Here is a 15440-nt window from a genome sequence, read left to right as displayed (position 1 = left end):
GGAAATTTGTTCTTTTTGGGGGGGGGGGGGTTGGGGTTTTTGCATCTTACAAGCTGAGCTAGTGGCCTGATTAAGCAGTTGAGACAGCATCTTCAGGCAGCCACTGATGCTGTGTATAGCCTCGAACATCTTTCAGCATCTGTTTTGAAAGAGTTTTTTTTAACTCTTAAGTCTAAACTCTGATCAATGGATCAAGCATACCTTTGGCTTACCACCTGATGAAGATGAATCCTAGTACAGCTTTTGAGTTGTGTGTAGAAGAAGGGTATCCAGCAGTATGCTGAGTACATTATGGGAGGGATGCCAGATTTTTTTTTTTTTTTTCTCCCTCAAGGTTTAATCTTTGGACATTAGGATTGCTGATCAGCTTTTATCAGTTCTGACTGAGAATATATTGCAAATGGCCCTGATAATAAGTGTGTTCAAGGGAATGGAAGTGTAACATTTTTATATGGCTGTTGGTGAAAATAGTTCATCTTATCATTCTTTTATCACTTGAACACAAGAGTATACTGGAGAAGCAGTGGTTGTAGGGGGAAAGTTCCCTGTTAATCCTTTGAGGTGGTGTTTCTTTCCACATCCTTTGCATTTTAGTATGTAGACTGTTAATCTAAAGATTGGGAGTGAAACCTTGGCCCCATTTAAATCATTGCCCTTTGTTTTATTAGAGTCAGGATTTCACACGGCTGTTCTAATGCACTCAACATTGAGTAATGGTATAGTAAGGGGAAATTGTGAAAAATGCACTTGTTGCATTTGAAGTTTTAAAATTGCATGTAAGCAAATGTATTGAGACTGGCAATAAATACCATAATAAACGCATAAAAGATTACAATACCACTTTTGAAAGAAAAGGAACAAGAATTTCTCAATGTGTTACTTGAAGAATTGTATAAATATCTGGGGTTTAAAAGAAACCTATACTGGAAATCTAAATGGGCAAGGGGCGTATAAACAAAGTGTAAGCTCCAGAGTCCTGAGGCTTGCTAAAAAAAATATGGAGAGCCAAAAATCAGATGGGCAAATACTAGCCCAGAGTGGGACAAGCTTTTTGACAAACCACAAATTAGCTGTGTGCTCTGCCTGAGTGCCACTCTGATCTCCTTCTGCCCAATCTACTGCTATGCTTAGTGCTTGTTACTCTGTACTCCATGCCCAATCAGCTCCTTTGTTTTCTGCTTCCTGTCCTGTTCTTCCTGCCTAGTCTTCTTCTCTGTTCCCTGCATCTTGCCCTATCAGCTGCTGTGCTACCTGTCCATTCTCTGATCTGCCAGGTGTCCCACACAGGCTGCCCGTGCCACTTGTGGCACTCATGTTGTAGGCTGGCCATTCCTGTGCTAGCCAAATCATTGAAAAGAGAATTAAATCCTGTATATTAGGGGTTTTCAACCTTTTTAAATAAGTGTACCCCTTCTGACTCAAAGTTTTAGCTCCTGTACCCCCTTCTACTTTTTTTTTCTTGTTTTTAAGGGGGGGTGGGGCAGATTGAGGCCTTCCCACTGTGGGAGGAAGTGGGGCTGGGGCAGGCGCTGCATAGACGGGGTGGGGTGTGGGATGGAGCAATGAGCAGCTTGTCTGGGGGGTGCAGGGAAGAAGGGGTGGCTCCCACTGCTGAGCGCACCTCAGGAGGGCATGGGGGACGTGTGCCTCCTGATCTGCATGTGGTGTAGGGCAGGCTGGGCTGCCCCAGTGGTGGGGGAGAGAGGGGCCGGGGCAGGGGCTGCCCAGCCAGGGCAGGGCTCGGGACTGAACCATACGGGGGGCAGGGGTGGCAGGTGGCTCCCGTTCCTATGTGGCAGGTGCACCCCCTGATCTGTGTGGGGAAAGCTGTGGCTGGGGCGGCACCAGGCTCTTCCTGATAGGCTGGACTAGGCTGCACTTGGGGGGGGTGGTGACGGTGCTGGAAGGAGGGTTGGGGGGCTACGGCAAATTCTGGTGCGGCTGCAACCCCCTCTCTCCCCACGTAGCCCTGCTCCTATAGGCTCCCACAGTGAGGGAGAGAGTAGGGCAGAAGCAGGCCCTACACAGCTGGGCAGAGCCTGTGACTAAGCATCCTGGGAGGGCGTGGGGAGTGGGCGCATGCCCTTGGATCTGCACGCAGGGTGGGCTAGGGCCAAGGCAGTGCTGGGCTCTCTTCGGTGGTGGGGGTTGTGCTTTTGGGGGAGCTATGGGAGGGGCTGCAGCCACTGCAGAATTCACTGTAGCCTCTCCATCCCACCTCCCAGTGGCACTGCTGCCTGCCCCAAGCACAGCGTGACCCAGCCCCCCTGCTGGGAACAGCCCAGTGCAGCCCCAGCCGACACGCAGATCTGGGGGTGCCTGCCCCCCATGCCCTCCCGGGGTGAGCATAGGGGTGGGAGAGGTGTCTGAATGGGGGGAGAGCTCACACATGGTAGCTGTCACCTGCCACCAGCTGTTGGCTGAGGGCAGCGGCCAATCAAGCTGGGGTGGAGGGTGGGGAGGCGCTGCGATATGCCATGTCAGGCTGGTGGCACCCGACATGCCCCTCCCTCTCCCCTGGGTAAGAAGTGAATGAACCAGGGGAGTCACCACTGCTGTGCCCTGGGGCTCGCTTCATCCCTGCCCGCCTGCACATACCCCCTACATCCTTTCTAAGTACTCCTGAGGGAATGCGTACCTCTGGTTGACAACCCCTTCTTTATCTATTTATCAAGGAGGAAATAGTACTGGAGAGAATTTAGATGCAGTAATAACTGAGAAGAAAGAAAATTAATGAATACTGAAAAATTGCAGTGACACTAAAATAAAGAACACCAGAAAGTAATACATTTTTGTACAAACAGTTTTTAATAGTCTTTAAGGCTTCCTACACATGTGCTTGGGTGGCGCTGGGAGAGGGCATGTTTTAATTAGGGATGTTCCTGGACAGCTGCTCTAATTAAAAACAAAACAAAACTCACCATCATGTGTATTAAGTTCCTGCACGTTTTAAAATGCTGTACCTGAAGCTCATTCAATGAAGTTTAGGTAAAATACCCCTGCGGCCATTTTAAAACATGCAGGGGCTTAATACACAAGATGGTGAGAACACTGCAGAGGTTCTAATTAGAACGAAAACGAGCACGTGTGTAGGCAGCCTAAGTGAATATTGGGAAAATGAAAATAAGTATATGCATCAGTTGCTCCTGAGAGTATTTGAATTAATTAGCTATATCTATGACAACAGTAGCAATTATTTTTTTTAATAGATTTGGAGAGCTGGTATGGAAAGGCTGGCTATTCCTGATATTTAAAAATCAATACTGATACTGACTAATGTATATAGGAACCTTGAATATTATAGGGTTGGCATAGGTTTATTAATTGAAAACTCTTTCTAAAAAACCTTTTTTTTAATTGCATAACAAACTTTTTATTTATATTAAAAATCCTATGTCAGTGAATAATAACTTTGCAGATTCAAATACTTATTTAGGAAAGCTAGTTTGTTTTTTATTCAACTTGCATGCCACCCTTCCTGATAAAAGCTCAGGGTAGTTAACAGTAAGAGGATGCAATAACTTAAAAGCAGGAGTGATATGAGAACAAAAATTAAAAGGGAACTAGAATATTCCTGTAAAAACAGTGCCCCCCCCGCAAACAATATTGCAATCTAATTTTGTTTGCTAAATGCCTGCCCAAATAGGAAAGTCTTACACTGTGTCATGTTTCTGCTTGATAGATAACCAGTCCTGAGAGTACCCAATACAGGGCCCTTTCCCCAACTCTTCTGCCACATCTTGTTGTTATTGGAAATTCTAGGGAAGTGTCCAGTGGTATGCATATGCTTCCACTTAGGGTATTCATGGTTTGGCAGTGGTTGATGTTGGGGCTCTGCTTCCCCTACACCCTGTCCACATGCCAACTGTCAATGTTGAGATGCGATCTTTCCACAGCTGTTTTGGTCGTCTTAGCTCTCGTCAGTGGTCAGCAATTGGTACCATGTCTCGGTGGGGTTCAACCAGCATACATCTGTGTTAGCATGGATTTTCTCCAGTCCCTTGCATATACCTTGCTCTCAAAGTGTTATATCTTGAGCTGGCCCCAGCTCTCAGAACCAGGGACCCTTGGATCCTACGGGTCTCCTCAAGAACACAAATCCAATACCAAAAAAATAAGGAAGAAAAAGATGCGTCCCCTCTGGAGGAATATTATCACTGAATGGGCTATAACTGCCGTGAGGGACTTAAATATGCATTCCAGCATCCCTTCTCTAGATGGCAACTGAGCAGGGCTGGAGCCTTCGTAACTGCCCTTACTTGTTGGGGTTTTCCTGCCCTGTCTTAACCGGACCCCTGTGGTCCGAGAGCTCTGCTGCCTCCGTGCTCTGAGACCTTGACTGCCCTGGCCTCAGTCAGCTTGGAGGCAGTCTCCTCTCCCTCTCCTGCAGCACTGTTGTGCTTTTTAAATCCCCTGCAGTGGTGCCCATGTCTGACATCATCAGCTGACTGCCACCTATATTGATTGACAGGGAGCTTATTAACCAGCGTGGCAATGCCGTACGTTGCTCCAGCTCTGGCACTCCCTGCCAGTAAGTTTTCTGTCTTTTATTCTGGGCTCTCTGCCCAGCCTGTTCGGGGTCAGGTGGGGTTTCCAGAGTACTGGAGGACTGTGCTTGGCCCCTGCCATCACATATTGCTTCTAAAAGATGCCCAGGTTTGACCTCTGGAGGGCCTCAAGTGGGGGAAGTTCCAGAACTGAGGAGTGACTGGTGAGGATGACCTCCCCTCCATTTTCACCAACTGGACTTGGTGTGCTGATGACCCTTGCAGGAGGTTGCTAATTGCTGATCTTGGGGATTGCAGTCAGGTGTATATATATTATGGTGTGGTCTTCAGTTGCATGCATTATTATTTCCACATCACTAATGCATTCAAGTATATAGGATGGAAGGTACTTGCTGAGTTGTATTTCTGTGTTTCATTTTGTACTTGTCATTGAATATATGGCCTGAAGCCTTATTTACTGCACATTAGTAATTCCTTCTTTAGAGCAAGTTTGAATAATTTCTTCATTGGATTTTCTGTGATGTTTGACATTGTTACTCAAGTGCATCAATGACTAATCTTTGGAATGCCCCCTGAGACAGAAATGGTATTATTCCTACTTTGCAGATAGCTAACTCTGGCATACAGATGCTAAGATAAAATGTATGCAGGAATTTTGGATGTCCAGGTTGAGGTGTCTGTTGCCTGATTTTACTGAACAGTTGGTGTTTGTTATGGCACACTTTACGTCTTAAGCACAGTTCCGATTAAGTTCATTTGGAGCTGTGAGCACTCAACACCGTGGCAAATCAAACCCCCAGGGTTTCAAGTCAGGCACCCAGAAAAGGAATACCGTGCTGTTGGTGACTTTTGGAAACTTTTTATTGCATGACCCTCAATCCCCAGAGAAGGTTTATCCTCTAAACTGAATTTAGGCCAAAGTCCTATGAAAAAATTGGTATGAGAGACTACCAGAAGACATTCTTAAGGGGGCTGAATCAAAGTTCCACAGGTAAACTAAATTCTGGGAACTCCAGCTTTTGAAAGGTGACTTTGTAATCTTAACATTCTTCGTTTCTTGGTGTGGGTGATAAAACTTAATAGCTTTAATAATGTAAACAGGGAAGTATCTTTTGTGGACTCATTGGGTTTTTATAGATGTGCTCTGGGGGGTGGAGTGTGTGTGTGGGGGGCACTTTAATTATTGCAGCTCCAAGAGCCGTGGTAATTAAAAGCGCCTGGAGCGTGACGTCTATCAGCGGCCCGTCCTGAAAAACGGCAGTGTGGTGCTTTGAAATAAACCTCATTGAACAAGCTTTAGTTGTTCATTTTTCAGTGCAGGGACGTTGATACATGTGATGCTGTAGTCTGCTGGAGCACAGTAATTACCATTCTCCAGCAGACTCAATTAATCGAGTCTGCTCCGATGCGCTGTAATTATGGTGCATCAGAACAGCCTCCCTGCATGTGTAGAGGGGCCCATTGACACCCAGTTGATTTATTGCCAGGTTTGGAACTTCCAGCTCTACTGAGCAGACATATATAGTTTTTCTTAAGGGTATTAAGTGATATTTTTAGTAGGTTGTTCTCCTCTAAATGGACGAGTCAGTGAATGGTGTTGCTGTGCACATTTTGCCATTAAGTTGCACAGCCCCTTGCCAGCTGCAGAAGAATGGGGAGACTTGGAAGTCTCAAATTCTCTTGCAGAAGGAAATGTTCTTTCATGAGCAGGGACATTCACTTCTTCCAAAAGAAACCCAAAGCCCTCTTCTCCAGCCTTTCTTGTCTACCTCCTCCCCAGCCTCTTGTCGCCAGCTGCCTTCCCATTCAGTCATTCACCAGTGTCTTTCTGTTTGGTTTAGTCTCTGCCTTCATCCTTACCAGCCCATCCCTATGTTGCCCACATAGTACCCTGTCAACCTAATTTCCCAGCTTCAAAGCATGGAGTGCTACTCAGCAAAGTGGTTTTAGGCATTTTTAACATGAACATGAAAAACATCTTTTTCTCTGACCTTATTCTGAGAGGTGGCTGAATTGCTCTTGCCCACATTTCAAGTGTCATACAGATACCTCAGGCCAATACCTACCTTGAAAAAACTTGGACCAAATGATTAGTTTTGCAAAGTTATATGCTACTAAAAATAGCCTATCTTTTTGAAAGTGTCAGGTGACTTGAACTATAGAATGTATTTGATACTATGTAGCAGAAAATGTTAAACTTGAAATTTACTAGTAATTGAAATGGATTTAGATATGAATGCTGTCTCATGGGTTTAAACACAGAAGTGGCATTCAGTTAGAAAAGATGAGGATCATGATAAAAATGTTTTGAGTTAGGAAATACTGTAATGAAATAAACTACAGGAATGTTAAGTCTAGTTGATGTAGAGTAATGATTTAGGAGGAGGAAATCACAGAAAATGCTAAGTTGGGAAGTGTTGCAAACATTATGAGAATATAAGAATAATTTCTGGCTTAAAGAGAGGAAAAGGTCCACTACTCAGTGACATGCAGTGAGAAAAGATACAGAGTAATAATGTAGCAAAAATAATTTAAAATATCCAATATTAAAATCAGAGGAGAAATTTGGTGAAAGCAGCTTGGGAGTAATAGTGAATTAATAATTAGTGAAGAGCTTGCAATTTAATATGGTAGCAAAAAATGCCAGTGTGCTTTTTGGAATGAATAGAGATGTCATGTCAAAGGAGGTAGTACTTCCCATGTACACACACAGCTGTGAGATGATCCTACATAAAATGCCTCATTTAGTATTGGGTACCTTCTAACTATAGATATATTGCCAAGTGGGAAGGATCTTTTCTACAGAAATTTGAAGGGTGTAAAGAAGGAGAAAAAATGTATGTGTATTGCAAGAACATAAATCACAGTAGGAGAAATCAGGAAAAATAGACATCCATGGAAAAACAGTGGCAGAACTCTCTATTAGGGCAGACAGTAATATGTAAAATGGAGTAATGAAAGATACAGGACATTTCAAAAATATAGACTGGCAAAACTTTAGAAGAACTGTCTTTCACTTGGAGGGAAAAGAATTGGGATCAAGTAATGGTCTTTCCTTTTTCTAATTTTCAAATTCCAAGAAAACTCTGCTTTTTCTATTTTTTCCACATGCTGTATGCCCCCAAATAAAACACACCTTGTTTTGGGAAGGCAGAATGAAGAAAAAGAAAGAGATTATTACAGAGCCTTCCCTGCTGGAGCATGGGCTCACCATGGCTGAATGCTCCCAGCTACATGCAGGAGTGCCAGAGTCCACTTCTCAGAACCACTCACCCTTTCCTTGCAGCTGCACAGCTAGAGATATAACCCTATCACAGCTGCTGCTGAATTGGCTGCTCTGTCAAAAACTGCAAGCAGAGGGTGAGATGATGAGGAATGAATGCCATCCCTCCTGCATGGGATGGGGAAGGGAGCACAGCCCCTGGCAGCTGTTCTAGAGTCCCTGTGCCTACATTCTGGCACAGAAATTACCTTTCTTGCTTAAAACTTGCACCCCAGTTTTGGACGGCAGTTTTTTGGGAAAGGGGTATATGCATGTAAATATGGTAATTAAGATAATACTGTGGTGGGTTCCCACCCCCAACTTTTAGGCATAACATTAATGTGTACTTGTGTTCCTGCACGTGCACATTTGAAGGAAAAATATTGAACAGGTGCTAACAGAGCCCTACTCATCATTGTATTATATTGATCTGATTTAGTGGGTCCTTAGCTGTAAAAGATGAAGGTGGTATGTTGCAGAGTGGTTGAAACCAGTTAGGAAGTTTTGAGGTGCCAAAAAAATTAATAAAAAATCCTAAGACATTCCAGTACTAGATTTCCCAAGGTCTGTCAGGGAAGCAAATAAGCTTGCATGTGAAATGTGGCTTATGACTTGCCTTATGATCTGGAAGCTTGTTAATGCACATGATTTCAGTGGAAGTACTCTGAAATGCAACATCTCGTACTTGATAACATTTGGCAACTTTTTCCCCCTTTCTATATTCCTTTTAATTAAAAAGCTAGCCACTTTCTTCAGGTTAAAAGATTTGCACAGGACTTATATATTTATACTTACATAAAGTCATTTAGCTGGAAAAAATACTTTTTTAAAGTTAGAGTTGTTGATTATAGTGTAGTTAATTTTTTTTTGGAAGCTTAGATTTTCAAATAATTATCAGACTTAGGTTGCTTATATAGATAAAAGAAATTTAGATGCCATTTTTCTCCCTCTTTATTTGCACCAAGTGTTTCAGATCTTTTATTGCAGTCCTCCGTAGGCTTTTTCCTCCAAACTCTTTTCCAGTTAATGTGAAAATTGGAATATTCTGTTTTTACAGCCCTTATGTTTCACTGTATTTTATATGTGGACTCATTGTTCTGTGTGTTCAAAAAAAAGGTTGTTTTTACTGAATGATTGCAAATATAATCCGCCCTTAATATGTATGGCTCTTCTGACTTCTTCCTTCAGCATGTTTAAAACTGTTGTTTGCTTGTGTTTTAATAACAGGGCAGCCCAATGGATCCAATGGTAATGAAGAGACCTCAGCTATATGGAATGGGCAATAACCCTCATTCTCAGACACAGCAAAGCAGTCCATACCCGGGGCAGTCATACGGCCCTCCAGGTCCCCAGCGATATCCAATGGCAATGCAGGGACGGACCCCAGCTGCCATGGGTGGAATGCAGTATCCACAGCAACAGGTTTGTAGAGGATTTTTCTGCGTTGCTTTGGTTTCCTGTCTTTTCCTCTCCTCCTCTGCCATTCTGGTTAATGTACAGACTACAAGAAAATTGTCAGAACAAATTTCCTCTTTCAGAATGAAAGTAAAGGGATATTTTAAAAACAAATCTATATATTCATGGCCCAAATTTGTTTGCTCAAATTAGATCCCAACTCTAAACTAAGTAATATGCTGTTGACTGCACTTTAAAGAGAGGAACACCACTGAAGTTTCTCTTTGGTTGACATCACTGTCTTTTTCTGGATATTTTTTGTCCACGTAAATACACACCTTTTCTTTCCCTACACTGAATGTGTTTCTTCATCTGCAAGAAGAAAAACTCTGAACATAAGCTAGTACAGCACCAGTTTACTGACATGAGACCAATATTGTTTATTGTGCAAGAGCCTGTCATGTCTTTGCATCAGAGTTGTGTGTGTGGTTTTTGTTGCTGTTGTTGTTTTTTGCAGAGCTTTCTGTGTATTTATTCTTTTTCTCTTTCTGTCTTTCTTTACAAAAAAAATCTTTGACTTGATATTAGAGGACATATAAATGTAACTCTCTCCCTTAGTTGGATTTCAGTTTTGATGGTGACCTTTTCATACCCTTTTTAAGAGGGTTAATTACCCACATTTGCACCACATATTAGAGAAGGATGTAGTGATTGTTTTCTGAAGGGGAAAATAGATGAAGGTTATCCAGAAAGTGTGTTGGCAAATTTCTGCTAGATTGTGTATTAGGCTTGCTAGTGCAGACTGAGAGACTTCTATACTTCATTGTAAACACAAGACTTTTTTATAACAAATGGAAAATGGTGTATTTTCTCTACTTGAGGCTAGCTAGTTGCAAATAATTTGCTGTGTATGGTTTTTTAAATGTAGACAAGGATAGAAAATAATGGTCTGTCAGAAAAAAATGCTTTTTATGAATTAGTTCATGATTTCAGATGCACTCTTCTGATGAGTTGTAACATTTTATCATCTTTTTTCATTAGATTTATTTTTTAAGTAGATGTCTGCTTGTTTTGAAGATGTGATTTGGTTTAAAGGCCGCAAACAACATACTTTGTTGCCAGCTTAATATAGCAAAGGCATTTTGCCAGTTTAGTAAATGGTGCACAGTTATTATCAGACAGGGAGGCAGAACAAGGAACCTTCCATTCTCTGTGTAGCTACAGCCAAAGTAAAGTTATTAAAACACATTTTTTATTTTTAAAAGAATTATTCCTATGTTATATAGATATGTGTTGAATTTTTCACTTCATTTGCTAATTGCTTGATAATTGTAAATTATCCGTCAGCAAGCAGTGACCTGGCACAGTGATTGGCTGCTGGCCCTATCTGTCTTCTCATGGCATTAATATAATTGGCTGAGTAACATTACAGTTATGATTACTAATGCTCTTCAGGGAAAAAGTGAGAGGATAATTATGACATTGAATTTTTATTGAACGGACATCACCACCTAGGCACAATCTTGTTTTGGACAGCCTCCAAAGCTTCATGTGTTTGGTTTGTGAACCTCTAATGGTCTGAATCCAGTACTTTTCATATTGCTCATATATTACCACCTTTCTACAAAGGATTAAAATGCAGGAATGCAGGCTTGTAAATTGAATTGCCAACTTACCAGCTGAGTGGTAAGTTGTCTTTGGCTCAGGATACCACAGTTTGATTCCTGGCTGGAATTTTACTTCAGTGACATGAATATTAAATAAGAGAAGGCCAGTAATGCTTGTTTAAAATTGGTTGCATAGCATGTGTATGCTTTTTAAATATTACTTTATAAGATCAGCAGTTTCAGAGAGCAGTTATTCAGTGTTTTAAATGGCAGCTTTTTATGGTATCTCAAATTGTGCACCCAGAAAATGATGTCCGAAGAATTATACAGCACTCCTGAAAACTTGATGGGATGAGATATACAACCTTAAACATATGAATTATACTGATTTAAATCTTGTCAATTTGCAGCTTTGGGCAGGTCTAATTTGAGAGTGGACAGTACTATACTTTGGAGACAGTGAAGGGAGAAATCGCTTCCTTGGCAAATCAGCTTTATTTTGCATTTTTAAAGTCATGTTTTTAAACGTTAGAATAAATCCTGGATAGAATTCAAGAAAAGTGGATAAAGAAATGTGGTAGAAGCTGTTTTTTTCTCTGGCATACTATCTGTATACAAATGTCATTTAGGAGTCTCCATTCCGTGAAATGAGAGGAGTAGAATTTTCCAAAACTCTAAACACTTCTGAGTTTTGAAGGAAGAAGTCATTGAAATTGTAATTTACTTCTTTGATGAAGTAACTACTGGGGTTGATGAAGGGAATGCAGTGGATACAGCACATCCAGACTTCAGCAAGGTTTTTGACAAGGTCCCACATGACCTCATAAACAGGTTGGGGAAATTTATAGAATACTATAAGGTGGATGAACAACTGGCTTAATAGCCACAAGCAAACGTAATTATAAATGGATCCATGTCAGAATGCCAGGAGGTTTTGAGTGGAATTCCACAGGGGTCTGTCTTGGGCCCAGTGTTGTTCAATGTGTTAGTTAACAATTTGGATGCTGGCATTGAGAGCTTCTTGAGCAAGTTTGCAGATGACATGAGACCAAGAAGGATTTTGAACACAGAGGATGGGAGCACAATTCAGAAGGATATTGACAGAATGGAAAACTGAGCTGAAGCTAACAGGATGAAGTTCAGTGCTGACAAATGCAAGGTGCTACACATCAGGAAAAATAAAGATACAAATACAAAATGGATGAGCCCTGGCTAGGTGGCAGCACTGCAGATGAGGATCTGGGAGTCTTGGTAGATCACAGATTCAATAAAAGTCTGTAGTGTGATGCAGCTGCACAAAAGGCGAATGTGTTTTTGGAATGAATCAATAGAAGCATCACAGAATCTCTGTACTCAGCACTGGTTAGGCCTCATCTAGAGTATGGTGTTCAATTTTGGGTTCCATATATTAAAAAAGGATGTGGAAGATTTGAGAGGGTCCAGAGGCAGGTGACAAAAATGATGAAGGTCTTGGAGGGCAAGTCATACAAGGAAACGCTTAAGAAGCTAGGCATAGCTTATGGAAAACAAGCTTGAGAAGAGGAGCTGATAACAGTTTTCGAATACTTGAAGGGCTGCCACAACGAAGAAGAAAAGCACCTTTTCTCTTTGCTGCAGACAGTAGGCTTGAAGTTGCTGCAGAATAGGTTTAGATTGGATATTGTAGAAGAACTTCTTAATTGTGACAACAGTGAGGCAGTGGAATAGACTAGGGAAGTTGTGGACTCTCCTTCACTGGAGGTATTCAGGAAGACGTCAAACAGCCACTGGATGAGGATGGCCTATGCATGGTTATGCCTGTGTTGTGCTGTGGGTATTTGCCATGTGTCTGGGCTTTGCTTGTTTTGTGCATTGGTCTGGGAAAGAACTCTTGTCTCCCCGTCCTCTGCACCACCTGTGTCAAAGGTTTTTTCCCTTAAGTCTTCCTTGGAGGCATTGGTTGGTGGGTGCCCAAGGCTTGGGGCTGGGACTGGGGCATGTCAGTGCTCCTGCTGATACTTAAACCTGGAGGTTTCTGGCTAGAGGGTCTTGCCCTTCTGCCCAGGGTAGGTCATTCACCACATTTGGGGTCAGGAAGGAATTTTACCTCATGGTCAGATTAGTGTGGACTGTGGGGGGTTTTCCCTTTCTCCATTGTAGGGGGCATAGTCCTTTTCCTGGACTCTCCTGAGTATATGTTAACAACATTTACAGCAGCAAAATGTTGGCTGTCATGGTCCCCCTGTTTTGTCTGTGGCAGCTTAGGGTATTATGTCTTACTTTGCATCAGGGTTAACTGTCTAGTTTTGCTAAGAGATTAGACAATGGATTTTTAGAGGATGGTTTGGATAGTGATGATCCTGCCTCAGGCAGGGGGGTTTGGGACTATATGACCTATGGAAGTCCCTTTCAGCCCTACTTCTCTCTGAATCCTGAATCAATTTTAGCTACAGGGTCCTGTAGCTTTGGGTTAGAGCTGTCTGCACTGACAGATTTTAGCTTTCAGGTCTGGTGCTGGACATGGTAAATGAAGAAATAAAGGAAATAAGGAAAGAATTGAAACAGTTAACATGAATTCCTTATTTCCTAAAGTTTTCTAAATAAATGCGATTATTTTTACTTTTTAAAAGAAAACAGCATCTTCATCCATGCTGATGAAGATCCAATCCAAAGATGTAACAAAAAAGTATGATAAGGAAAGGAGGCTTTGTTCTCTGTTCAGACAACAGATAGAAAGTAAAAAGACATGCAAGTGCAGTCACCTTAAACTTCAGAGGTGTTAAGCACCATTGTTGAGGGAGGAAGAGGTCTAATAATACGGCAAAATGAAAAATTCTTTTGCAACTGCTCTGAGCTTCATGTAGTTTTGATATAGGAAAGGAAAAGGAGTGATGTCATTAGCCTTCATCTGTGGCTTTCAGCACTTGATGGGAATCCTAAGACAGCGGTTGTTAACCAGGGGCATACATACTCCTAGGAGTACTTAAAAAGGTTGTAGGGAGTATGGGCAGGCTCCTGCTGCTGTGCGCACCCTGGCAGATGCCCGGGGGGCATGTACCCCCTGATCTATGTGCAGGATGGAGGTGGCTGCAGCTGCATTCTGGGCTTTGTGCACCACTACAGCTGCCCCAGGAGTGGTGTGACACCACATGCCTGCCGCCTCTGGGCTGCACTATGCCCCCTGCTCGCCTGGCTGTGGGACACACATGACGTTGCATTGCTCCTGGAGCAGCTGCAGTGGCACGCAAAGCCCAGTGCACAGCAGCAACTGCCTTCACCCCACAAACATCAGGGGGCATGTGCCCTCCAGGCCTATGCTGGGGGCCACGCAGAGGTGGGAGCCCCCCTCCCCACACCCATGGACGAGCTGCCCGGGCTCCAATTGTCCCACAACCCAACCCCGCCTGGCCAGGGCCTCATTCACCCCAGCCCCTGCCCCGTCTGTGCCCCATTCCCTCCCTCACTGCTGGGGTCTTGATTTGCCCAGCCCTCCTCCCCCATGGCTCTTTCTCCTCCCCCGCAGACTTATCTGCTGGGAGGGTGGATGGGGTGTGTGTGTACATATGTGCACACACAATCAGCCCCCACAATAATTTTAATATAAAGGGGTACATGAGCTGAAACTGAGACGGAAGGAGTGCACTTGTTAAAAAAGGTTGAAAATCCCTGTCCTAAGACATTACTGTGTGTCTGCTGAGAATGTATTCTGTGATGTTTTAAAGGACTCTGTAGAAGGAAATTAAAGGAAACTTGGAAGAGGTATTACATCTAGATTGATGATATTACTGTCCCAATTTCAGAGGAAATGTGGTTTGAGTTACTTAACCAGGGAGGGAAAACCTTGAAATACGCAAAGGATAAAATTCAAAACACAGCTCATGGAAGCTTTGGCGTTACTTGCTAACTTGGTTGACCTGTATTGAAAGGCTGTGTCCTAGGTGGCATCCAGAACTTAAATGGAAGTTAAAGTATGGATAAACATAGCATGAAAATAAATTTCTTCCTCCCCCAACCCTTAACCATTAAAGATTCTGGTTTCTAACCCACATCTGTGTTTCTAAAGGAGGTCATCACAGATTGTTGCATTAAAATTCTGCTAGGAAACTGGCAGTAAAATCACAGAAGACTGCTCATTTGGACTGAGGCTTTAGTCCATTTTTAGGGAACTTGTCCAGTAAGTTCAGTATGAATCAAGCAGATGTTTAATACATTTAGATTGGTTTGGTCAAACCATTGTAATAGAATAGAAGGTGGATAATCAAATTAGGCTGCTTACAGATGTAAAAAAAACAGCACTTTACTTTAAATTCTGCATACCTCTGCACCAAGCCCAGCACATGGTCGGAGGTGGCACTGCGTTAATTGGACCTGACTCACCCAGCATCTGTATAGATTGGGTGTTACAGTGGGGCTTTTTGACACTTTTAGCTAATAGCTGATTGAATGAAGCTCCACTGAAGTGCCCAATCTACGCAGATGCTGTGAAGCTGGGTTGAACGAACATGCTGATGCTTCTGGTAGAGCATGTCCCGCCCCCCCCCCGGCTGTGTGTCAACACCCATACACTTCTACATTTTATCTGGGACAATTATAAAACAGTAGGAAGTATTATGAAATAGCTGATTTGAGGAGCCAGTTGTTTTATTTACAGTATTGCAAACCTCTCCTTTTTAATGTGATGTGCCTGTC

At 42.7% G+C, this 15440-nt stretch overlaps 1 protein-coding gene across 5 annotated transcripts in view; it reads left to right on the top strand.

Annotated features, from left to right (window-relative positions):
• The window catches only part of ARID1B (AT-rich interaction domain 1B), a 583022-nt gene that overhangs the window by 40848 nt on the left and 526734 nt on the right, over nt 1–15440 (top strand). For 4 of the 5 annotated variants that reach the window (XM_019526889.1, XM_019526886.1, XM_019526887.1 and 1 more), the window contains exon 1: nt 9008–9192. In XM_019526889.1, coding sequence (XP_019382434.1) covers nt 9016–9192 — 177 coding nt within the window. In that variant the 5' untranslated portion in view covers nt 9008–9015. Of the gene's footprint in view, nt 1–8997; nt 9193–15440 lie in introns of those variants that run through there. The other variant, XM_019526890.1, reaches the window with a different exon arrangement.

The sequence above is a fragment of the Gavialis gangeticus genome, unplaced genomic scaffold (assembly GCF_001723915.1).
Source record: "Gavialis gangeticus isolate Ggan-Ray unplaced genomic scaffold, GavGan_comp1, whole genome shotgun sequence".
Taxonomy (NCBI): Eukaryota; Metazoa; Chordata; order Crocodylia; family Gavialidae; genus Gavialis; species Gavialis gangeticus.
Note: the sequence above shows the minus strand (reverse complement) of the source record. Positions and strands in the feature narration are given on the sequence as shown.